Here is a 25789-nt window from a genome sequence, read left to right on the forward strand (position 1 = left end):
ACTTAGTTATTTAAGTGCTAAATTTCCCATCTCCTTTAGAACGTGCCAACCACTGGTCTGCCCTGATTGGTGCGTCCCACTCCAGGAGTTATGTGCTGTGGGAATATGGCGGCTATGCCAGCGAGGGAGTTCGGCAGGTGGCTGAACTCGGCTCCCCCATCAAGATGGAAGAAGAGATTCGACAGAAGGTAAGAATGGCATTAATTTGAAATAGCATCCTTTTCACTTCTTAAGTTTTATATTTTCATCTCCACAAAAATGTATTGTCCTTATGACTGAATAATATCTTCAGGGTTTTTTTCCCCCTGAGAACAAAATTTGACTTATCTTTTTCCATAAGATAAGGACTTTTCTTTTTCAAAATGTAGGCCCAATCATTATCATTCCCTTTTTGCTTTTAAGCTTACTATGTATATATTTTTAGGGTTTTTTGATGTTCCAACACAGTAATAGTCTAACATTTGTGAATGCTCCACACACATACAGAAAATTGGTCAAAATAAAATCTAATATTTTGGCATTACTGTAAAATCTTCATATTGGTATTTACATGAAGATGGGGTGTTAAATGTTACTCTTTTAATTAACAATTTTAGCACAGTGCCAGCACATAGCCATCAGTTCTGTTAAAAATAGCAGCAATCTTTATTTTTCTGATGTAAGAAAACTGAAAACCTGCTTGTCCATACAATGTGTTATCAATAAATTACATTTAAGAATATAAGCAATGATCCAGTTTTTAATGGCCTTGGTTGCATGGAGGTAGGTTTTATTCCTAACCTTTGTTATCATGTATCAGATTGTGTTAAAAATTAATTTTGATAATTTTGGCTGCCAGCTATAGTAAAAACATAAAGCCTACAATATTCCTCACCAGTAAAGAAAATATTTTTGTTTTTATAATGTTGTTATGGCCTACAGAATCATTGGGAAGACCATTCACTTAGTCATTGCCACCCTTCACAAGGAGGGCGGATGACCAAGCCACAAAAGATCATTGGTAAACAAGTTGTCTGTTCACAGCTTACAAGCTTATTGATGGAAAGTCTAATAAAAGGAAAGTGTGGTGGAAAAAGTTTCATAAGCAGAATTCTTTCTTTTTTTGCTAATAGCAGTTGAAAAGTGTCGGTCACTGTGCTTCCTGGGTGTCAATGTTGCATGGTTTCTTTGTTTTCTCTCAGATTTTATTGTTATTCAAACACCGTGTTTCATTGCTTGTTTCTTCCTGCTTTGAATTTGAGTTTTATGTTAGACTTCTTACTTCTTGGTACTCCTAAATTCTACATCTGTGCTTTCTTTCAAAATCTCATATTTAATTGTATTTCAGATCAGCAAGTTTACCTAAAACCTTTAGAAAAAAAAAATTGCTTTGAAAAAGCTGTTATGATGGTTTTCAAAATAGGAACAGGGCAAAATGGTGGAAATGATTGTTGATGGCAAATGATAACAGTAATGGACTGCATTTAAAAACCTTTTACTGAATACAAAGGACATTGTATAAGGTTCTTTTCACTCACACAAAGAACAGCACCAAACAGACCTGCAGGCAGTCAATTTAGTTGTCGTGTTCACATATTAAAGACCAGCCTCACCATTTTGGCGTTTAAACTGTTTTCAATCCATGAATTAAAACTTTAGGGTTGAGTAAAATGCCGCTAATATATATAAAAAGTAAGATAATAAATTAGTTCAAATGAATATGTGCTGCAGATATATCCCTGTTTGACGTGGACGCCACACATGCTCCTGTTTCTCCTGGCTCTAAAAGGTGTGGGCTGGACATTTCAGATGGGAACAATAGTGAGTTGTTACAGGACTGTCGGTGAGGTGTGTGCCTGTCAGTTCAGGTTTGGGCTGCAGTGTGGAGACATTTTATGCTGACAGAAAGTCCTAACCCCTCTCTTGGCTGGCTTGGTCTTTCTCATGAGCTAAAAACTACCAGGAGACAATGGAAACTTCAGCCTGTTTCACTGAAAACATTTGATGGCTTCATTGTGCTCTATAGGCTGGAATGTTAGCTGTCGAGTTGGAAGGAGTAGTTCAACTTCAGTAGTCATGCATGTGAAGTTACCGCAGCAGAATAATCTTTCCAAAGGGACACATCTATTTTGTTTTGTGCAATAAATTCCAGTTTCTGTAATGCGTACTCCCCAAACAAAAACCTAAGACTATAAAACTAAGTGATTTCAAAATAAAAACAGGGCCCTTCTCTGCAGAGATAAAACTTAACAGTGAGCCCAGATTTATTCATAACATCTGCAAGATCCAGCTTTAAAGTAATTTTTAAAATTCATAAGAAAGGGAGCTAAAGATCATCCACAGAGATTTGAAGCTCATTACCAAAGATAAAATCACCAAATACCAGTAGAGAAGTGCAAAAACTCAGTCAGTGATTATATGAAGGGTATGATTGTGGTAATACTTAAAAAAAGATATTGCCATGAATCATTGAGAGGAGTATAAATAATTTTAGATTAATTGATTTATGCATTACTTTGGGCCTAACTGTATCTGTTTGCAAGTCCTTCTAATGACCATAGTAATTGAGTCACCTGTATTTAGAAGCAAAATATCTAAAGGTTACAGGATGTCTCAAAGTTTGGAGTGTAAATAAACATCCAGCTAATATATCAAACAATCAGTAGATTATTTTTTTAAGATACTATTGTTTTTTTTGTTTTTTTACTGTTTTTTGTTTTTTTATCCAAATGGTTGTTTCAAAGCAGCTTTTCTTCAAAAGGAGAGACATGTGGTCCTCTGCTACCAAAGCAAAATGAAGGATTGGTGTAAAGTCAAATATTTTAAGTAATTGACTGGTCTTCCTTTTAGTTTTATTAATTTATTTAATTAAAGTTTTATAATAAGCTGAATTGATTTGGACAGTGTTATATTGAATTGTTTGTAATTTAATCTGAATCAGCTCATTTGGTTCTTTTGTTTGCAAAGGAACTGGATTGAATAAAAGGTGTCAATTTTTAAGGACCTGGATTCTGTACACAACTGACAGCTCACAGCAACTTTGATGATCTCATAATTGGTGCAGGAGTTGATTATTTTTGTCATGAAAAGCAACTGTTTGACAGAAAACCTTAGTGATTTTTAAAATGTATAATAGCTTGAAACTGAAACCGTACTTACCACTGTTGATCTGTAGTTGGCAGTTTATATCAAAAGGAAAGCAATTTAAAAATGAGGATATAACAATGAAAAACTAATAATTACACTACTTAGAAGGAAGACTCTCAGGTTGCTTTTAGAGGTAAGAGAGTTGAGGGGATTTTTAAAAAACATTGAAAACAAGATAATAATCAAAAGCTGTTCACATACAGAAATACACTTTTTCAATTCTCTGAGTTTTTGGAGTTCCGGCTGGGTACACATTGAAAAGTCTGCTGTAAAGGTGGGAAGCCGACATGGGTCAGTAATTCCAGTCTTAGCAGAGAATCCCAACCATCCAGAAGAGCAATCAGCTGTGGTGAATTGTGGACAAAGCCTTAAGACCCACATCTCCAGCCGAGTGCTGACCGGCACTCCTATAACTAAGAGGGCTAAGCCTGCAACAACACCAGCAGGCTCGCAGACAGACATGAGCAGACACACAGGTGCTAAAGAATGACAAGACCTGAGCGCGTTCACTGTAATGATGTGAATACAAAGCCAGAAGTTCTCTTCCAGAAAAGCGCTTCCTCAGACAGCACTGCACGCAGCAGGAGGACGTTGTATTAGAAAGTCTGTTCGCACAAATGAATTACCTGTGAGAAATTGCACACAGGTGTTGTCTGGAAGCAAATATTTAGCAGCTGAATATGATGTTGACATAACAGCTTGCCCCATCTCACTAATGTAAACCTTGAGAGATTCGAATGGAAAGTTTTTATTTGCATCATTACTCAGCAGCCATGATTTAAATGATTCTCCTTTGGATTGTTGCCTTAAGTTGAGCTTGGCTAATACACCTCCTCATCAAACACTCTTTGCTAAGCATCTGAGCATCAAGGTTCAATAAAAACAATTCATCATGTAGAGACACGTGTAAAACGTATGTGAGTAAGACCATTTTCAAGGCTCTAGGCATCAGTTTGTGCTGCAGTGCATGCGGTTCTTCAATCAAGTGAAACTTAGTGACATGCAGTAGCAGATCAAATGTGCAAGCATCCTTCAAATCCTTTAGTAAGTTTACTAATGTTTTAAGGTGTAAATTCTGCATCTAGGACAGATTAACTCTCATTCAAAGCATCTCGACAAAAAGAATATAGCTGAATTAGTGTCCTTTTTCAGTAATTCAGTTCAAAAAGCGAAACTTTGTCATAATTCGGTGTTGGAGAACCCGGATGAAGGCAGACTGGAGGTGGAAAAATATATTGAGAGGGTTTAATAATTAAGCAAAGACACTTACAAAAATGACACTTGGAGAACAGGACATAGAATCAGTAAGCTTAACAAAAGAAACTAGCAATGAACAATGAGAAAATCAAGTGAAGCTATAATCAAAGAGAGAATTGACTAACACTAAAATAAGAGCCTAAACCAAAGTGCAAAGAAAATAGAAACATACAGGATGACATTAGACAATAAGGGGATGAAAACTTTACCAGTGTTAGTCACATCGCATGTCTGTGGTCATAATGTTATGCTTGATCACTGTATGTAAGACAAACTACTCTATGGTACAACAGATTGAAATTGAAACCAAAGGTACCGATGTCCATAGATTAAGAACAGAGTAGTAAGTTAGATTTTGAACTACGTTTTTAATATCACCTCTCAAGGAACGGATTTACTCAGCGCCTCTAATTATTGATTGCAAAATGTGAAGTGCGGCTGGTCTAGGAATAAATCTTCAACCTTTTTAATGCCACGGCACACCAGCAGAACCAAAAGGACAATCTGTTACCACCTTATTATTGCTCTCAGAGAAATGCCACATGCTCTGCAGCCAGGGTGTAATCACATGAAGATTGGACAGCAAAATGTCAAGAGCTACTGTGCAACAATTATGCGTGTCACTATTAAAAAGTAGAACTGTGATTACGGTCCTGGTCAATTACACTTCATCGTAATTCACACAGTTTTCTCCCTCTGTGGTGATTTTGACCACCCAAATCTTAAGGCCTATCTGGGCTTGCTTGCTCCATAATGCACCTTTGCTCACCTCTGAAAGGATTTTCCAACTCCATTCTTCTACTTTTCTGGAAGCTTCATTCAGAAGGTGCTTCAGGTCGCTGCCTGCCACGGCTACAGCTGTTAGGAGGTAACATTTGATGTGCAGTTCCTTTGTGCTGAGGTTCAACATGTTTTTTTTAAAAACTGGCTGAGCTTTTAGCAGTGTGAGAAGAGGTCTTTTGAAATGAGACAAAGGAGGTTGGAGTGTAAAGACAGGTGGACACAGTTTCTCTGCAAACTTTGCTTTAAGACACAGAGCTGATCATTTCTTTTTATCCTCAGGCATCTGTAAGGTTCCTTTGGGGAAGCCACAGATGATATTTCCTTTGCACAGAAAGAAACCTTTACCATTTCAAATTCTCAAAGCTGGACAAAGAGCTTGACCGTTAGAAATGTGATACATGTCATAGTGACCTTCTCAAAGCCTGGAGAAGTATAGCCAAGGCAAGAAGGTGAGCTGTGTGCTACCTATTTCAAGTTACTTTTGCTATTTTTATAACATGTTAACGTTTTATATATGAGCCTTTGCATCTTTAACACGATGTGTTTGGAACATTTACCATAATCATCTCTGGTTTTGGATTATAACAAGTCTTGATGTCTTTTTGATTTAGAATTGCCTTCACTTTCATTTTCTTCACTTTCTACCTTACTTATCAGCATACAGTAAATGGTAGACAGAGAGTTAAAGCAGAATTTTAAAGCTCAAAATAATGAAGTGAATCATTTTCTGCTGGATGCTTATTTTCCTAGCAATGTTTAGAGAATCACTCTATGAGATTTTTTAACAATTGTTGTAACTGTACTGATATCTAAATATTTTTCTTCCTCATATTTAAATATCTCCCAAAAAAAGCCATGCTAAGCAGAGACCGTCCACAAACTGGGGTGTTCTGTTAAGATATTTTAATAGACCAGCAAATCTGTCAAATATTTGTCATGTATTTTGTGATACACAATTTTTCATCTAGGAGTTTATTTGACTCTAGGCATAAACTATTAGATTATAATGAGCCACATCATGATGAGCAGTAACACAAGCCTCTGGATCATAGATGTACTGTATGATAGAGGTTGGATATATCAAGCAATTTCTGGTTGTATCCAAGAATCACATCAGTATTGGTTCGGATGGAGATACAGAATTGAATTGGTTCCATTTGTAATTTTGATTTTCCTCTGATTGAAACCACCAGCTATCACTCTGTATTTGTGCCATTTTGACCTAACATTTTATTCTCTCCCTTGCTTCATAATTTCTTTTCCTTTGCCATCATTTCATTCTCTTTGAACACAACAATGCTTGCAGTCCATCATCTTGTTTCACTTCTATTTGTGTTTTAGAACCTTTGTAACTTTTCTTGAAACACTTCATTGCTGAAAGGTTGTTGGACATATGAAATAGGAGAAGACTGAGAAAACTCAGAGTGGAAGTTTAGAACCGAAAAAACAGCTCTTCTGTATTTTTCTACTCCAAACACGTTGCATGAACACTCCAGGAGAGCTGTGGATAGGCATAGAAACAGAAAAACATACAGCTTTACACAAGTGCAGACCATTCTCCACATCTTCATTGATTCCCACAAAAGTCTGGATTTCCCTACTGTAGAAAATGAGGCAATGCAAGTTGCTCTTAGAGTGCTGAAAAGTCTTCCATCCGTTCTTTCCCCATGGCTGACATCTGTCAGGCTGAGAGCTAAGGAAGCAATGATGTGGAGTGCACTGTATCATTGTCAGAGTGAATGCTCACAAACAGTTACTGCTTTCTGGAGAGTTTTGTCAAGCTATCACAGTGTCCAGACACAGTGGAGGGAACTGTCTTTGTGGTTTTTATAAAATGCCACAGCAGAAAAATTTTGTTGATTTGGGAAAACAATTGTTCAGACACTGCCTTGCAAATATATTCATAAACTTTGAACTTTTTCCACACTTTGTCACATTGTGACCAAAAAACTTGAATGTGTTTTATTTAGATTTGAAAAGGTAGAAAAGCACAAAGTACTGCTTTATTATGAAATGGAATGAAAATGATCTGCTACAAAAAGGAAGGATTGAAATTTGCCAGTGATCAGAGGATGCAGCAAATATGAAAGAGGTGGCAAAACATGAGCTTTTTGGCCCATACTCAACACATTCTGTGGAGGAAAGCTGACTGTTCACATCACCCTGAACATATATTATGGTAAAATATAGTGGTGGCAACGTCATGGTGTGGGAAAAAACAAAACAAAAAAAACCATTGCAGAGTCTTTCAAAGCTGAACAAGGTTGTAAAACAAATCCCAACCTGGGAGGATTTCGTGGAGCACTGTTCAAACAATCATCTGAACAATGGAACATTTATGGCACAACAGCAAGCCTAAGACGTGTCTGTCCACCCAAACTGACACTGACACTAAATCACAGAGGCATCCAAGAGAACCACTGGAAATCTTTAAAAAGCTGCAAAGACCCACAACTTAGGTAGGAGAATCTGTTGTCGGGACATTCATGCACTCTGAAAAAATTGTCATTCATGAAAGAGCAACAGAGAAAGAACCCGAAAAGTCATGAATAAATGTGGTGGAAAAACTGACACTGGATCTCACTCCGAACACATCGTGTTCATCTTGAAGCATTGTAGCAGTAGTACTATGGTTTTTCTTATTATTGACAAGCTAGTCAGAGTTGAAGATAGATGGGATAACTGCAGTAGAGTTTAGAAGGGGCCTGAAAAGCCAACCTGGCCCGAGCCCATAGGCATTGTGTCCAAATCCAGTCCAACCAGAACAATTGCTCTAGTTAGTTAATATGTCATATATTTTTAACTACCTCTGACTTTGCACTCTGTTGACGTTTTAGTGTAACTTCCCCCATTTATTGCTTTTTGTTAAACATTTTCTAGCTCCATTTTGTCACTTGTTGTAACCACAGAGTGAGTCAGGTGCAAATCTTCTGGATGTATGATAGATAGGAGTGGAGAAAGGTGGAGCCGCATGTGCATTCAGCATGGTGTGCTTGCTAGTCTCATTAACTTCTTTCTTTCCTCAACATGGTAAACTACCACCTTCTCCATTATCATACGTCTATTAAAACATCATGCATTCTCGGATAGATTTCTCTGTGCTGTATGTATTGTAGACTTATTCAAACTGTGCTATACAAACCAAACCCAAATAAGAAACCACATACTTTTAGAACGAGATTATTTGGGTAAATACCAAGTTTCATTTAACATCTGAACAGTTTTAATAGGCAATAGCTGTTCAATAAACAGTTTAACTGTCATGCAATTTATCCTAAGTTTTTCTAGAACCACATTTAGTATTTTTTTTGTTTCAGAGTTTGTTTCATTTGACATAATTTTTTAAAACTATTTTAAAAAATACTAAGGATATTGGATCTTTGCTCTATACCATGACAACTCTGTAATTACTTCTGAGATCCAGGCGCTGGGACATGTTCTCTCTCCTGACAGACAGAAAGTAATAACCTGTCAGAGCTCCAGATACATTTACAAACTGAAGCTAACTGTTTTATTTTTATTTTAAAATGGCCATTTATTCAGTTTCATTGTATGCTGATGAATTGTCATACAAATGTCAATGGCGTTTTGATGCTCCAACACAAACTCCTTGTGTCTTCACACTTTTTAAATCACTTACTTATAAATTTTTTTATTTAAAAATGCATAATATATAATCTTCAAAGCTAAAAAATAATCACTTTTTTTTCCCTCTTTCTATTAATGTGTCTTCCCTATGCATCACTGGTCTCAACGGTGATCCCACTGTTTGTCAATCTGGTCATGTAGCAGGTTGCTATGAAGGGTGTGTTGTCATCCACACTATATTTGGACTCCACCTCGGTTGTCTCGGAGTGTGAGAGGTGGGTGGAAACGAAGAGACAGCTCAACCATGTGTTGGCTCTGTGTGTGTGTTCCTGAGTCTTCACTATTTTTTTTCTATCTTATGCAATTTAGGGCTATCCTGATTTCTTGATGCAAAAGACAGAGACACAGTTAAGTCAGAGCAGCCAGGGAGAACATACACACCTCACAATAGAGACCCATTCCTGGGGGATTCTTGGAAAGCTTTTGGCAGCTAATAGATGGATGGCAGCTTATAGCCATTTCTAATTGGCTGAGAGTTATCGGAGGGAGACAACTGGACAAATGAAGCAGAAGATAGTGACAGTCAAGCAGCATCATCCCAAGGATTTGACTCCATTTTCCTGTAACCTATCAGCTCAAAGCACCAATTAAAGGCTGTGCTTCATGTATTTTAGTTCTATATTTCTTTTCATTGCATGTCAGGACATTTTATGTTGTACACTTTATTTTTTAATTTTTTTTGCAAAACCAGGAAATCAGAGACCAGCTGCAATCTTAAGGTTTCTAGGAGCTTGCTGTACTGACAATAAAACAGTATGTTAAAATACAATCAATAAGCAATTGTGAGTCATTGAGAACAGATGTCAGTTCACAGAATTACTTTTTCTAAAATCTAATTTCAAGTATCGGCTGGAATAAAACATTCTGTTCATCTCTGCTAAGACAGATGTTTATTTCAAGATGCGAAATCAAAAACCATTTTTGCATAATAATTATCCAACTTCACTGCTCTCAATGTGTTTGTCAGTCTTTATATTTCATTGAACATTTTATTTTTCCCATGAGACAAATCTCACAGAAAAATGTCTACTTATCCCAGCTGTAAGATTGTTAGATATGAGGGTCTACTGATTTCAGTTTTCTGGCTGATCGCCGATTACCAATCTTTTAAAAAGCCTAACTTGCCGATTCCGGTTTTTTGGCCGACACCATTTTTTTTGTCTGAAATCTTGCTCAATATATCAAGAAAGTTGCTGAATTGGCAACAATGGGGTAACTATTGTTAACTGTAAATGTGCAGACATGACCTGGTCGGCCAGTCAAACCTCTCTCACTGGAGAAAAGAAAAGCACAGTGGTTGATTTTTAGACCTTTTCCGAGGTTGATAACATCGGTGGATTATATTGGCTTCACGTGTAAAAATCGGCCAATAACCAATCTCACAAAAATTGGTTATTTTTGTGAGATTGAATGAAGTTCAATAATGCCTCTTTAGAAAGCATAAACAAATCCATAATAGTGAAATGCAACTTTAAGGTCTAAACAATGACATGAAGCTCTGTGAATTCTATGTTTTGCTGAGAATGGGAATGTGGCTGCTTGGATCTCCTTTGCAGCTTCAACACAAACTATTTTACAGTTTTCTTTGTGTGTGGACTGCATTTGAATATTTGTGGTTCAAACTCTAAAATACTAACAGTCAGTCATGATTAGGAGTGGAGCTCCCTTTTTAAAAGGCTCAATAAGTGTGGAGGATAAAAATACTCAAAGCTTGACTCTAGAAAATATCTTTTTTGCTTAAGATAAAATATTTTGGGATGGAATGTACACCAAGAAACACCAGAAAAGCCAATTTGCATAACAGCATATCCTCATTTTCTTGCTTCAGTTGTGCTTCAACCATCCACAGTAAATATTACCAGTCATGACTGTTTTTCTCTGCTTGTTATGATGCAGATTTTATTCCTGTTTGGTGGAATTTGATTGAACTGAGCTCTGGGTCCTTGGACTAAATTACGGGCTTAGATGAGGTTGCTTCTACTCTTAGCTGAGGAGACACATCCAAACTCAAATGTGAAATGCAGACTCTGTACCGAGAGGCAGCAGGACTCACAGACATAGGGTATCTCTCTCCTTCATCCCCTTTTGATATAAAGAAGCGTATACCGTCTTGGTGGGTGACCATTAATGTGCAACTTAAAGATAGCAACACCTCAGAAATTCTCCTTCCTCTTGCTGCCGAATGGTGATTCCAACATAAAAGCAAAGTTTTTGCAAGCTTTAATGCATTTCGCAGAAACTCTTCAAACAAATGAACTTTACACAAATGATTTAATCCAAATAAGGTTTTCCTCTTGGTTATTAGTAGCAATTGACTAAGAGAGTTTATAGCTCAATTACAACTTGGTGTTAGGACGACGACATCCCTCGTAGCTCTTCTCATGTCTATGTCTGACTTTCATCTCATGTTGAAAGGCTTTATCGCTTCACTTTGTAGTGGGACTTCATTCCGACTCAAATTCTCAAAAGTACTGAGGGAATTTCTGCTTTCACAAGTCACCTTTGTATCATATCCACTTTGTTGTGGAGATTACCACACCTCAAAAGTACTTTTATCCCACAATTTGCCCACATTTTAAGATATCAATTCTTATTGTGACACTGCAGCCATTTGTGCAGTGATGTGATACCCAGTATTACATGTCAGGCTGTAGATTGAGATGATTTCTTAGATTGTCTTTTGAAAGCCCAAATCAGATTTGACCTCGTAAAGTTACTGTGACTGTTGAGGATTACCTCGTGATGTATCAATTACATTTATAAAGCTGTAAATTCAGCAATGCTTGGCCAGTCATTGACCTACATTAATACATCTTCAGGTGTAATTAATTATATTGGAATTAGTAAAACATCTGACACCACTTTTGTGCAAAGTGGTGTCAAAAATATTTCTTTAGGTCTGGACTGGGAAGTTTCTGTGAGATCTTAGCCACTGCCGAACAAGGACACTATGCCCGACTGACTCACATGCTGACTGGTTCACCTCGCTGTTTAGCAGATGTGAAGTGGTTTACATTGGTTTATTATAACCACTGACATGAAATTATGTGATAACAATACTGGAATATGACGTGCGAAAAACAAAGGCAACTTAATGAGGGTCTCTTCTATGCAGCTGAGTCTTGAAACTATTGTGTTTAGTGATTTCTTTATAAAATCTGAAGTTAATCTCAGATCTAAATGAAAAGGAAACTTTACATTGCTTTTTTTAAATAGGATTTGTTTTCTACAGGTTTTTTTTGCCACATGTTGTACTAGAATGTCAATACATTCAATACATATCCCTTCTTGATGGATAAGTGTCCAAATTCAGGAGCCATTAAATATTAAAAACCTGCTGGACACTTTTGAGCTCAGGTTTCTCACTCTGCAGATTTATTTTAAACCACTTGAGGATCATACATATTCCTTTTAATTATTTACACTTTTGGTGTTTCTGTGTTGTGTGTTGTTTTGTCATTACTCTAAAGCTTGAAGCTGCCAAGGTTAATTGCTGCAACTGTGAAGTGAATCTGCCTTTTCCACAGTTTGTCTTTAACTTTTGGAGTATTATAAGCCCAAAGGTAAGCCTATGAATGTAATGAGTCCTTTCTGTGAATCGGTAGGACCTTGCAAATGTTCTTTTAAATTACCCCCCAAACTAATACAGAGTAGATTTCATTTTGTGAATATGATGAAGGAAATTAATAGTTAATTGTGATTTGTATTTTTACCCCAAGATGTCATAAAATCATAAAATTTGAGTTCAAATGTAGTTTCTTGGACAAATATATTTTCTCCGTAGCTGGGATCCAGGGTGAAATAAATGTAGTCAATGTTGAGGATAAAAGAAATGTGGAAAGCAAGTAGATGCCTCTGCATTCAATAAACAAAAAATGAAATCAACTACTGGGCAGAGCTAATCAGTGAGAAACTGAAACAATTGGAATAACTTGTATTATTCAGTGTGCTGGTCTATGGCATTTCCTGCCATACTGTTTCTAATATCATGATGTGATGTTTACATTAACATTGTTTAATTGGGTTCCAGCATTTTGAAACCATCTTCAATATACTCCCTTAAGTTATTTTCAGTCAATATTGCTCCAGTGAGAGATAGAAAATAAATTACTGCAAGCCTCCAGTCTCTCTTTGTTACTATCTTGTTTTTGCTCCTCAGGCGGTGAGGTTTAAAACCTGTCATTCTGCATGTTTGCTTATGAAACTGCTGGGTTTGTGTGCACGTATGTGTTTGCGCATTCACCCTCTGCTAATTTGGAATTTGTATTCATTAAAACCTATAATTGAGCACAGAGATGCACGCTCACACCTGTTGTTTATGTCACTCGCACCTCTGTTTGAGGCAGGTCTGAATAGCCATCCTCTCCACTTCTCTCATCAATAATCACAATCACTTCATGAATCTCCAATTATCTCCCAAGCTGCTGGCTCCCGGCAAAATCCAAGTCCGTCTTCCTATTTTGAAATGATGAATAACTTTTAAGCTATTAACGTGCTACACATCACCGTTTCTATCGTAGTTATTCTTTTTTATTTTACCTCATTAGTGTTGAAAAGGAAAAATTAAGTTCTGATGAGAAGAGGTGCACTTGGGCATGTGGGATTTTGCAAGCATGATAAAACAACAGAGTTGGCATGATCAGGTGTCTCACTCTCTTATGGTAACAGAAATACACTGACTGGAAATGAAAGATGCAGACTTGTTAACGAGGTTTACTCACCTCTCAAAACACAACTATTCTGACTTCTTATTTCTAAAATAATTAACTCCACCTTTTGCTCCTCTTCTTTCCACAGTTTGCACTGTCACTTTTCATGTTCCTTTCTGCTTAAATTTCATCTACTTTCTCACATTGTTTCTTCTGACCTTGTCGTCGTGACTTTACCCCTTTACCCGTTTCTTTTTTTTTTTCCAGGCCAAATAATTTCAATTCCACTTGGCATTTGCAATGTGGGCAGAATGGCAACAGTTTGTTCCTACAAAACATGACTTCTATATCTCATGTATCTTTTTTTATTACCACTTCACTTAAAAAGAAATCCCAATTGAAAACTGAAACCCATGTTTACCGGTCCTATCTACGGATGGTTGGATGTTAAGAAGCTAGTAGGCCAATTCACAAATGTCATGTTGGGCACTGTATTTCAATTCAGTCACACATGCATTCCAATTGATCCCAGTTATCAAACAGCACAGTAAGCTTAACTAATTATTCAAAGTAGCTTGAAAAGTTTCTTTCTCATCACATCATTGTGGAGAGAGAAAAAACTGAGAGCAGAAAGTTAGCAGTTGAAATTACAGCATTTTGGAGAGTAGCAGAAGAAAAAAGTTAAAAAAGTGATCAGGTTGTCCTCAAGCACCCTACGGTTATTAGCAGTATAATTACAAAAAAAGTGCAGACTAAATCAAGCCAGCCTAACTATAAGCTTCATCGAAACAAAAGTTTCAAGCCTTTAGTAAATGCCCTAAACATGAACAGGTTTTTAGAATGTAGTTTCAAACTCATTCTACATCGTTCTCTTCCTAAGTTTGAAAGAAAGTGATTTTAATGAGACATGGGAGGAAGTGCTGCAGGGAGCTGTTTTGTTGGTTGTTTTATCAAAGAGTAGCCAGGACTGAACTCCAGTCAGCTGGATGAGCAAAGGCTGCCGCACTTTTTTCTTACAAGAAAGAAAAAATTGGCTATTTAAAATATTTCTGGTTACTACATGGGTAGTTGCAGTTTTTAAACTAAATAAAAACTGCCCAATTTCTGCTATTTAAGCGACAAAAATTTACAACTACACTTGGAAATCTACAAGCAACGAGGCAGCAGACGGGCGGGTAGTTTGACTAATAGTCTCAGCTAATATCAACTTGTTAGTCTCCACACTAACTAATCATAATCATAATAATAATTAATATCAAATCTTTGTGTAAAGTTGTGATGTGAAAGGGTACATTCACACCCCGATGATAGCAAGGAGTGAGGCTGCAATTTTGTGCCATAGGCCGTTCTCTCCAACACCAGCAGTCAAGGTGGTTGACGTGTCTTGCCCAAGAACACAAACAACGAGGGCGGGTTTGATGAGATTCATGTTTAGTTTTGTCTGGATATTTGACCGTGCGTTCTACTACAATTGGTTGAGCTCAGTTAAGCATGTTTGTTAAGTTAGAGTCTATTATTGTCAACAGCGCTGAGGTCAGGGCTTACAAAAGGTCATTCCTAGGGCTACATCTCGACTTGCTTTATCCATTCCAAGGCTAGTTTCTATGTGTGTTTACAATTATTGTCTTGTTCAAACCAGTTATTGTGTCAACATCTCAACTAATGAGTTGAGGTGAAGTAGATGAATCTGAGGTCATCCTCCTTCTTCATTTTTCCACCCATTTTGTGCAGCACTGCACAACTCTACATTGCCTAATGAAAATTTGTAAATTTGGCAGGTTGTAGTTTTTTTGATTTTCTGAATTGGTAACCATAGAAATGCATAGTTTTGACTTATGAATCAAAACTAATGAACAGGATGTTACCAGATTTTGAACAATTAAAAAAAAGAACAAACTTCTATAACTGTCTATCCTTTGCTGCTTCCAGCAATGGAATTTTATTGGGGTCTTATTTAAAATGTATTTACCATTGTAATTACTTATTAAGTGGCGTTCTAAATGTGATTGTATTTTTTTACTGATGCTTCAAAGTGGAAAAACTATGAGTTTAAACCTGAATGCAAGACTCTCATTGTAAAGAAAACATCTTCTGTCCCTGCGTTTGTGTTGTAAAATAAATCCTTGCAGCAATGTAAAGACATACATCACATGTGAGTCTGAACTGGTATAAATTGGAGAATCTCTTTTTTTCATTAATTTTTGTAGTTTAATTTGAACCAACAAAGCCAATTAGGTTTAGACTTGTAGACCATTGCTGTGAAGCAACCACATAACTGGTTTCTCCTTAGTTAAGTGGCACATTTCAACGTTGGGAGCATTTTAACATGCCAGTCAGGTAGATTCTTTGTTCTCTGTAAGAGGACAACCACACCTCCAATGTGCTTGCAACATTTACACACCTCCCTGATCAGGAATAAAGAACAGAGACACATTGCTTCCACAAGTCATTTCATTTTTTATTTTAAAAATATGTAATATGTAAAAACAAATCTATATTTTTTGGGTAAAATAACCCAGATATTTGTTCCTGCCACCTTTCTTCCTCTCCTCTGCTTTGTGTTATTCTTGTAAGTCCATCGTTGTTTAACACTTATCAGCCGGATATTGGAGAATAAGGCATAATCAGGGCCCTCATCTCCACCTTAGTGCCCGTGTCAGCTCTGACATGTGGGTTGGCATTTAATGTGTGACAGCAGCTCGACACCAGTTCACATCCCTCTTCATTAGAGACGCTGGAGCCAGTTATATTTTGCGCCAATCAGCCTCAGTGTAATCACTTGTGTTCAACAAACCAATCTCGCCCATGACAAGATAATTATCATGGTATCTCGAGGGAGACGTGCAATGTGGAGGACCGGGGAACTCAAATAGAAGTCGGAGAGGCAGTTGCACCTTTTAAGAGTTCTGTGTAGTTCTGGTTGCATCAGTTTAATGACGGTTTCTCTGTAGCTGTTTTTAGAAATGGAAAGTTGGAAATGCTTTCATTAGGGACTGTTGCAAAGGCCAAGCAGTGATTAATTACCTATGAGAGTGTTCATGAAACCCATTGACGTGTCAGATGATTACACAAAGGTTTATTTTTCATTGAGTGCAACAATGTTGTATTTGTCCTTTTATAGTTCATTGCATTTGAAATGAATCTCAGACGTAGAAAGCTAAGAAAAGCTACAGACTGCAGCTCAGACAGGTGATGTGATACGGTTTATGTTTTACTGTGAAGGGACGAACCTTATCATCAGGCAGTGACATTCGTATGTTATGGACTGCTAATAGCTCATAACAGTCTGTTGATGTTAGCTTCACAATAACAACCGAATAAATTTATCTAACTAAACAATGTATTGAATGACTTAAGAACAAAATAAACTTAACTTGACCCAGAGAGTCTCTGAAAATGAATAGAAATTCTTCTTAAGGGTGAATTTGAACAAAATTAAAAGTGTTACCTTAAGTTATCGGATGATGTTAAGACAAAACGAATCACAGAATGGTTGATATGATTTATATACTACCGTCACTGTGTGTGATGGAGGTATTTTTGTTGTTCTTTGAAACTGATGGAGTATGTCCCCCTTTCTGCATACATTTGGCATTCTGCTGCCAAAGCTGGATAAAATGTTGGGCATCACTAGCAGGGCATATTTTCTAATGTGACTATTGGCCTCAGAACAGACATAAAATTAGTTGTTTCCCTGATTTATATTTTTAGCCTCACAGCACTCTGGATAGATACCCATCTGATCAAAACCATTATGTGATGAATATCCAGACTCTGGTGATCCATTACTACACAGCACATACACTGACCAGCCAATGTATTAGGTACAATTTACTAGCATAGGGTTGCACCCTTTTACTATTCTCTGTAGACCAGAGATATACAGTAGTTGTCCATTTAAATCAAAGTAGATCATGAATTACTGAGTTGCTCAGAAAAGTGTATCTGGAACCAACACCCATGCCCTTTCTTCATCTTTGTCATGCTCTTTCTGAACTTTAGAGAATCATATTAACTACAGTTAGATGGCTGAGTGCATTTGTTTGCCAATATATGACTGGCCGATTATGTGTTTAAGAAGAAATTAAATAAGTGAACCTAGTAAAAGGATTGAATTCAGGTAACTCAACTAAGAGTGTGCTCCTTTTGTTTAAAGGGATAAGAAATACAGTGCAGAACAGGGATTGTACTGTATATAAATGTGACGCTTGAGTGCTTGGTTGTACTCACAGCAGAGCATCACATAAAATATTGAATACCAAGAAGCATCTAAAAACTCTTGAGCCCCTTTGTGTTGAAAAAAGTGGGGTTATAATGTAGACACTTAGTAATTAATACCACTTAAATGGCGTTTCTGGAACAAAATATTCTTCGTTAAGACACCCATAATTATGACATACATATGTTTTTATTTTCAAACCTTAAAGATTAGGGATTCTGTCGATAGAACTATTTAACCTACAAAGACTGAAATTCTCTGAGAAAGGAAACAAATTGGTTGAGATGTTTAAACACAAACAGCATTTTCTATATAAGCTTTAGCGATTCTTTATCTTCTTTCAAAGTATTTGGACTCAAAACATATGTGCAGTTTGACAAGGTAATGGCTATAATGTTTTAAATAAAAAACACTGAAATTCAACAGAAATCTCTTAGAAAATTCTGTTCTAATCCTGGGGTCTAAAACTGCATAAAAAGCACATAATGGTTTATGAAGAATCCTTCATACGGTGGGGTCACCTGGTGGATGCAGTGTACAAGATGACAAATTTTACTGCTGCTGTGGGGCTTATAAAACTTTAATAATCAGAAAAACATATATTGTCCGTGCTAGAAAACTCTGGAGCTGCTGTAACTTACCTGAGAGGGGAAAAAAGGGCAGCTTTCTGCAGGTCACTCTCTGAGTCCAGTCTATTAAAACTCATAAACGTCCATCTGACAGGTCACACGATCACAGCCCATCTTCCCTAAACGTCAATTTTCCCAACTGCAATCCGTCTTGTTTCTCTGGACCTTAAGTATCCCCTTTAGTCTATCTCTCCCATTTAACAGTATCCCCTGGCTGCGGTGAGAGCTCACCCGCCCAGAATCTCCCACTGCCAGTCTTCTGTCTTCCCTACATGTTTTGCCCGAAGTGGTCATAAACAAAAACCCTGAGTGTGGTGGCTTTATTCCCACAACAGGGCTGAGGGCATGAAATTCATCACTCGCTTTGACTGAGTTACACCCTGTCTCAACGCAAGGTCAAAGCAATTACTGGACTTTCACTCTCTGACCCCCTTCTTCTCCTTTTACCTCAATCTGCACTCCAACAAACTACTTTTTTTGCTCCCTTGTGATCCTTGCTTTATTTTGCCTCACCAGTCTGCACAGTGCTTCTGTGTGACATCCATGGTTTTTTTGTGCTTTTGGTGTTTCTGTGCTGCTCCTTTTTCCTTGTACTATATACACCTCAGAATTGTAGTTCTTTCTGTAAATTAACTGCCAGTAAAATTGTGAATGCAAAGGCCAGGTCAGCAAGAAGTAAATCTTCTGACTTGTTTGTAATTCAGGTCTTAAATAGTAAAGTGTGATAACTTTTTTGCTTTCAGATGTTTGAGAATGGTGTTTGATAAAATATGGAAAAAGTCTCAGAATTTAGTAGTTCAAGCAGAACTTGGTGTAAAATAAAAAGAGAAAAATGACAACAGAGCAGAATTTGATGAAATACAAGAGTTTGGTCAAAAGCACTTCTGCATCTGCAGCAACTCTTCAAATAGGTAAATTCCCTTTCTCCTTTGAACAAACCATGTTTATCATTTGAAATACTTTTTAAATCAGTGTTACAATAACAAAATACTTACTGTATCTACCTATTTCATACCTATAATCGGGTGGAGAGAAGCAGAAATCTCCCCAACATGTTCACTTTAAATATGCAATGTCTACACTTCACATGGTTTCTTTCTGAAAGGAAAATAAAATAAAATGCAGTTTAATTTTAATCTTCTGGACCTGATTGGCTGGACTGCTCCTGCATGAATAGTGCCTTTGGTTTGTGAATAAAGTGCAATAATTAATCAAATAACGACAACAGAACGATTGCAACAATTGGATAAAATGGCATTTCTTTATGAAAACCATTCTCTGTCTTTTTACATAGAATTTCACATTCTGGATCTTTCCTTGCAGTGTTTTAAATATAATTTTCAGCTAAAAGAGACCTATAGTCTAGGAGTAGTGTTACAGTAGAATAGCTCTAAATCATCTCTTTGGATAATGAGAGATGATACAAAACATGTATTTTTCTAAAATACAATAATTTAACGCATACTAGATTTCACTGACTGTTGATAATGCAAGATTTAAGACTCATCATATTTTAGATCAAAGAGAAACACAAAGGATACAAGAGGGAACAAGAGGCATCACAAAGCATAAAAATCCTTATTACTTGTATTAAATTACAGAGGTTAATAAGATTATATTTTTATCTTCCACCTTTTTTTCTTCTTCCTCTCTTTCCCTCGTCTTTCAGTAGATGATCATAAAAAACGACATTTAAGATTTAAAAGCCTCTGAGGTTTTTTCAGCTGAGCAGCTGAATTTGACTGGATAACAGTCTTTAGGATGTCATCTCCATTTCCAGATCCACTTCAAATGCAAATTCATATCGTTTTCTGCAGCAGTTTCCTCATTTTCCCTGTTTTATACCCAGGCTCTTATTACAAAAGCTCTTTCATGCCGCCAATGTGTTTTTATGGTAATGTCGGTGTCTAATTTCTTGTTTTACCTTGAGACTGTTCATTTTGTGCCTGCTGTGTTTTGTGATCTGTAATGTGCTTTTTTTGTTTGCTTTGTTTCTGTATATTATATTTCTATTGAAAAGTGCTACACTGCTTACTCGGTAGAGTTATTTACGTTCCCGTATAGCCTCAATTTTAAAGGGGTTAGTAAGGACAAAGGGTACATTAAGAGCTTAAAATGGGATGGTTTATATGTGTATGCTTTTGTTTAAGCATTTCTTTTTCAAGTAAACATAATATTAATTGAAGGTTGTTTGTAATAGAGACTTTTGCAGATATGGAGAAAATCTATGCTGATTGATGTTGGCTCCCCCAGGTGAAATTTCTATATATCGGTGATGACATTGGTGTGTAATGTATTAACAGGACCCCAGGTTATCAGCAATATGGAGACAGATACACAAACACACAAAACAAATCATCTTAGCTCTGAAATGAACTCAGGTGACAGATGAGAAGAAAAGGTTATGCATGCGGGTTTCTCATGTATAAAAACATTACACACTTAGCTTAAGTTACTTTTAAAGTAATAAAAGTTGAGATTTGGTCAGAATAAATGGGGAAGACGAGGTAAATAGCACAAAGGTAAAACAGTACAAGGAAAACAGATTCCTATATGTTTGAAAATATAGAGAGTAGTTCTGATTAGACACCCAGACAGGATCATTATCATTGTCAATAAAAAGACAGCAGAACAAATGCATTAACACTAGGACTACCAAAGATTCCCAAAATGGGAATCTTCGTCCAGGTATCAGAGAGGGGCCAGTTTGGCCCTCCAAGAGAGGGTGTGAAGAGGCGCCTTTGTTATGTAAATAAGGCCATTACTATCCTGTTCCAAGGACAATCAGCGTGAAAGTTGATGTAGTGAGTTTGGCTCTCCTCCCCCCTGCTCATCTACAGGGATGCTAATTAGACCATTCAGAGTCGTCAGTTTGGCCACATTTGGATGCTAATAACCAGTGGTGGGAAGTAACGAAGTACAAGTACTTCGTTACTGTACTTAAGTACAATTTTCGTGTATCTGTACTTTACTTAAGTAGATTTAATAATGGATACTTTCTACTTTTACTCCACTACATTTAACAGTAAGTATCTGTACTTTCTACTTCACTACATTTCTATATAGCGTTTCGTTACTCGTTACATCCAAGACGCATTTCAGTTTTTTGATTTGTTCGTTAGTTTGAAAGTATCCAATGGCGAGAGCAGAATCAGTCCGCTGAACCAATCCAAAGCGGGAAATAACCATTAGGCCCTCCCTCAAGAAGAGCAGCACAGTACGCAGGACCTGCAGAATCATTAACTCCCAGAATGGAGTCCAAGGATAGTCATTCTCCAGAAGACCTGCCCCACCCATGGCCTTATTTAAAACATTTCTTTGAAATAACTGGGTCAAAAAACGCTTCCTGGAGATTCCAATGCCGCCTTTGCCTTCCCCGAAAGCATGAAATTCTATCTTTCAAAAATTCACCATCAAATTTGAAAAAACATATTGAGGTAAGTTAAGTTGCTAAACGCTATCGATGTTAAATTAATTTGTGTTAGTGAAGTTTTATGTAATCTTAGCAAGCTTTTTGTTGAACTCGACTGCAGTAAATAAATACGATTACTGTATATTGTTATAAGCTAGCATGAACTTGCAAGTAACAGTGATTACTGCGGTCGTGATCACGTCTCCCGCCATGAATGTTACATATAAGTTGACGCTAAACTCCTTCACGTCCTGGTTATTGAATAAATGTTAGCGCCATTAAAATAATCTCCATGTAACTGTTACAGTCATATTCAATAAATTAGAATATGGGTTCCAATGAGACGCAATTGTCGCAAGTCCGGCGACATTGGCGGACATTCCCGCCCACAGAGTCAGCCGTACCCCCCCTGCCTGGAAGGTGTTTATTGTCAGCCCCTTTCTGTTAAGAGTTCTCTCAAAATAGCTGGCAAAAAAGTTAAGTTCATGTTTTGTTAGGACGAAAGACTAGATGTTTCCAAATCGCTTGATGTTTGTTAGGTCAGTTTAAAGTCCCTTTTTTCAGGGAAACAATTTTCTTTTGAACGTGTTTATTTTGAATTAAATAAAACATTTCAAAGGTATAATAATTTCTCTCATTTTGCCTAATTACATGTAACCCTGCAGGTCATCCCTGGAATTCTGATGCATATAATAAAATATCTAAATCTAAACTGTCACAGGGGGTAAACACAATAAAAACATGCTTTATCTGCAGCATTGCTCATTAAAATGGTACATTACTGATTTATTAAAACTAAATACGATAGGTACACTTAATGACATTATATAAGCCGTTAGGTATTATGGTCGGCAAGTACTTTTACTTTTAATACTTAAGTAGTTTTAAAAGCTTGTACTTTCTTACTTTTACTTAAGTAAAATAATAATGTGGTACTTTGACTTTTACTTGAGTAAATTTTTGTCTGTGTATTTGTACTTTTACTTAAGTACATTGTATGAGTACTTTCTCCACCACTGCTAATAACCCAGTTTGGCCCTCTCTCGGTAGTTCTAGGAAGATACCCAATTTGGCCCCTCTTGGTAGAGATAGGAATTTCTCAAAATCCTGGTAGTCCTAGTGTTAAGTCAGGAAAGTATAAGCCATCTCCAAAGATATGTCAGAGAATTTCGCACTACATCCACCGGGTTCACAACTGCAGACCACATGTAACCACACCATAACAGGACATCCACTTCCAGAACAGTCACCTTCAAGATGAGGCCAGACACCCGGACAGCTGCTGCAACAACTGGTTTTCATAGCCAAATAATTTCTGCACAAATTGTCAGAAACCAGGGATTTAGGGAAGCTCATCTGAGTTCTCGTCACCCTCATCGGGATCTTGACCTGACTGCAGTTTGTCTTTGTGATCGCCTTGAGTGGGTAAATGCTGATATTCAATGGCATCTGGCACACTGGAGAGTTGCCCTCTTCACGGATGCAGCCTGGTTTTCACTGTTCAGGCCAGATGGCAGACAGCGTGTGCGGCTTTATTTGGGTGAGCAGTTTACCGATGTTACCGGTTTGGATTGAGTGACACATGGTGGCATTGGGGGTGTGGTATGGCCTGCTGTATGTTATAGACAAGAAACATTTCATTAATTGTATTTTAAATGCATTGAGATACTATGACAACATCCTGAATCCCATTTCTGTGACATGACTACCTCCTCATTTTCAGCACGATAATGCACTGCCCATGTTGCAAAGATCTTTGCACAATTCCTGTAAGCTAAAAATAGCTCAGTTCTTGCATGTTGGAATATCTGGTTTGTCATATGCAAAAGTGTATTTCACTCCCTACCTCTCTAAAAAATCTATAGAAAAATTTTAATAAGCACAACAGCAATCAAACCCTTTATTACTGGCCAGGTTTTTGCAACTTCCCACTGGTATTTTCATGATTGTCTTTGGGAAAGAGTTCCAACTCCAAAATAGTGATAAAGCTTTTAGTCAGAAAAAATGTATTGGTAAAATTACTTTAGACCAAAATTACATTAAACCTAAATCTACCAGGATTATTTATTCACTACAGAACTTTAAGGTATTGTTTTGTTTGTCACTACATAATTTCTAAGTCCTTATTGGCATTAAAGATGTTAAAATGTAACAAAACTGTTAACTATATCTGAGCCCAGGTTGTCAGGCTTTGAAATAGTGATTCTGTCTTTTTTTGTGTCAAACACCATGTGGAGATTTTTCATTTTGCAAAAATAATCCTCTGAGCAGCACCATAAAAAAATCAAGTTTTCTTCTTTTAAAGGATGATATTGCTCCAGTGGCCAGGAGCATCAGAGCTTCCATCATTAAATTACAGGAAAACATTCACTAAATCTGTGTTCTAACATAAGTTGTGGAGCTTTGTATACTCAAACTGTGGTTTTCGTAAGGAAATTAAATTTAACACAACTTGCTGGAGTATGAGCATTGATGGAGATCTCAGAGCACATACATTATTTTGCCAACATTTGGATCTATATAATTACTACCCAAGTTATGAATATGTTTCAAACGCAAACCATTTCACTACCAGAATTTATCAGATGTCTTGGAAATGAAAAACACATTAAATGATTGGAACTGGTGATCCCTCAGGGAAAATAAGATGTGGACTTTGTGCATTTAACTCACTGTTGCTTTAAGGGAATGCAAGTTGTTATTTTGTACAGTACAATTACAACCGTTTGCTTGAGGGACAAGGAAATTACAACGTAATTGGACAGATGATACAGCTTCATGTCACAGGTGGCTGATAAGTAAGCTCCTGAGCCAATAGAGTTGTGTTTGCAAAATAAGATTCAGCAAATGATTGAAGACACCTTGTAAGATGAGTGGGACTGCGGTCTATTTCCCCCAGGTTAAACTGTTTCATCATTTACTCGCCTTTATATAAAACTGTTAAAATTGTTTGCCATTTTTCAGCCAGTGTGTGTGTGTGAGTTCTTATGTTTTGACTTGAGCTGTGAATTTTATCTGACTGAGTTACAACATAGTGGCCTCGTAACCAATCTGTTCCACAGCCTCTATGCAATTGTAATTGCATTAGTGCAGTGTTGATTTTTTATTAGACACCTTTTCCCAAAGTCTCCAGGCTCATTTTCCTTTATTAGACAAGTCTAAAAAGACAATACAGAACCTCTTGTCATTGAGTCTCTCCAGACAAAATTAATTCCAAAGTGAACAGAGCGATAACTGGGCAGAACTGAGCCAATTGAGGAGATTTGCCATGGAAATGCTGCAGGTTGCCTTTTGTTTGTGCTAAGAAATATTTTAATAGAAGCACACAGCTCCCTTGAAAAAAAGCTGAAAGTTGCCAAATAATGAATATGTTACATGAAGGACCCTTGACTCATTCAACAAGAAATTACAAATAATAAAAACTACCTAAATGTGAATTTATATTATACTAGATAGTCATAACATATATATGTTTACCAGATCTAAATCTTGCAGATGGAATAGTCCTTCTAGACTCAACAGAGATCGTCAACTCACTGATTCTATCAATCCTGCTGTTCAGACATTTGCTTTTTTAAAAAGGGTGTCAAACAAGCAAATGTAAAACCAACTGAGCTAGTTTATTAGCTAGTGACAAATGAGTCAGTCTTGCATATAACTGGAAACTTGAAGATCTTGTGGTGTTTTCTGTCAGTGTCCTCAAGAAGTTGGTTCAGTGATGCTTCAGGAAGAAGACTCTGCATGCATGACTTTGAACAGCAAAGTTTTATTACAAACTGCAACCTAAGACAGCACAACTGAATCCCGAGGAAATCTTGGCCCAGTCATAGTGAAATCCCACCAATCGCTGGACAGCATCTCTTTCATAGGGTTCTGATCAACACAAAGTAATTATAATCACATACGTATGTTCCAGATATAGGCATGTTTAGGTCTTGGCTACTGCATCTAGAGTTCATAGATTAAACTTGTTTTTCACACTCCTTATCTTTTGGTGTGACTGTTTCTCTCAAGCATTTCCAAAGAGTCCTCCTGTTCAATCAGACACTACAATGTTCTCATCACT

The 25789-nt window shown here is 37.0% G+C and overlaps 1 protein-coding gene across 2 annotated transcripts in view; it reads left to right on the plus strand.

The window, feature by feature from the left end:
- The window catches only part of LOC116734840 (spondin-1-like), a 96391-nt gene that overhangs the window by 39685 nt on the left and 30917 nt on the right, over window positions 1–25789 (plus strand). For both annotated transcript variants that reach the window (XM_032586371.1, XM_032586361.1), the window contains exon 6: window positions 40–188. In XM_032586371.1, the coding sequence (XP_032442262.1) occupies window positions 40–188 (149 nt within the window). The remainder of the gene's footprint in view (window positions 1–39; window positions 189–25789) is intronic.

Source organism: Xiphophorus hellerii, chromosome 2, assembly GCF_003331165.1.
Source record: "Xiphophorus hellerii strain 12219 chromosome 2, Xiphophorus_hellerii-4.1, whole genome shotgun sequence".
Classification (NCBI taxonomy): Eukaryota; Metazoa; Chordata; class Actinopteri; order Cyprinodontiformes; family Poeciliidae; genus Xiphophorus; species Xiphophorus hellerii.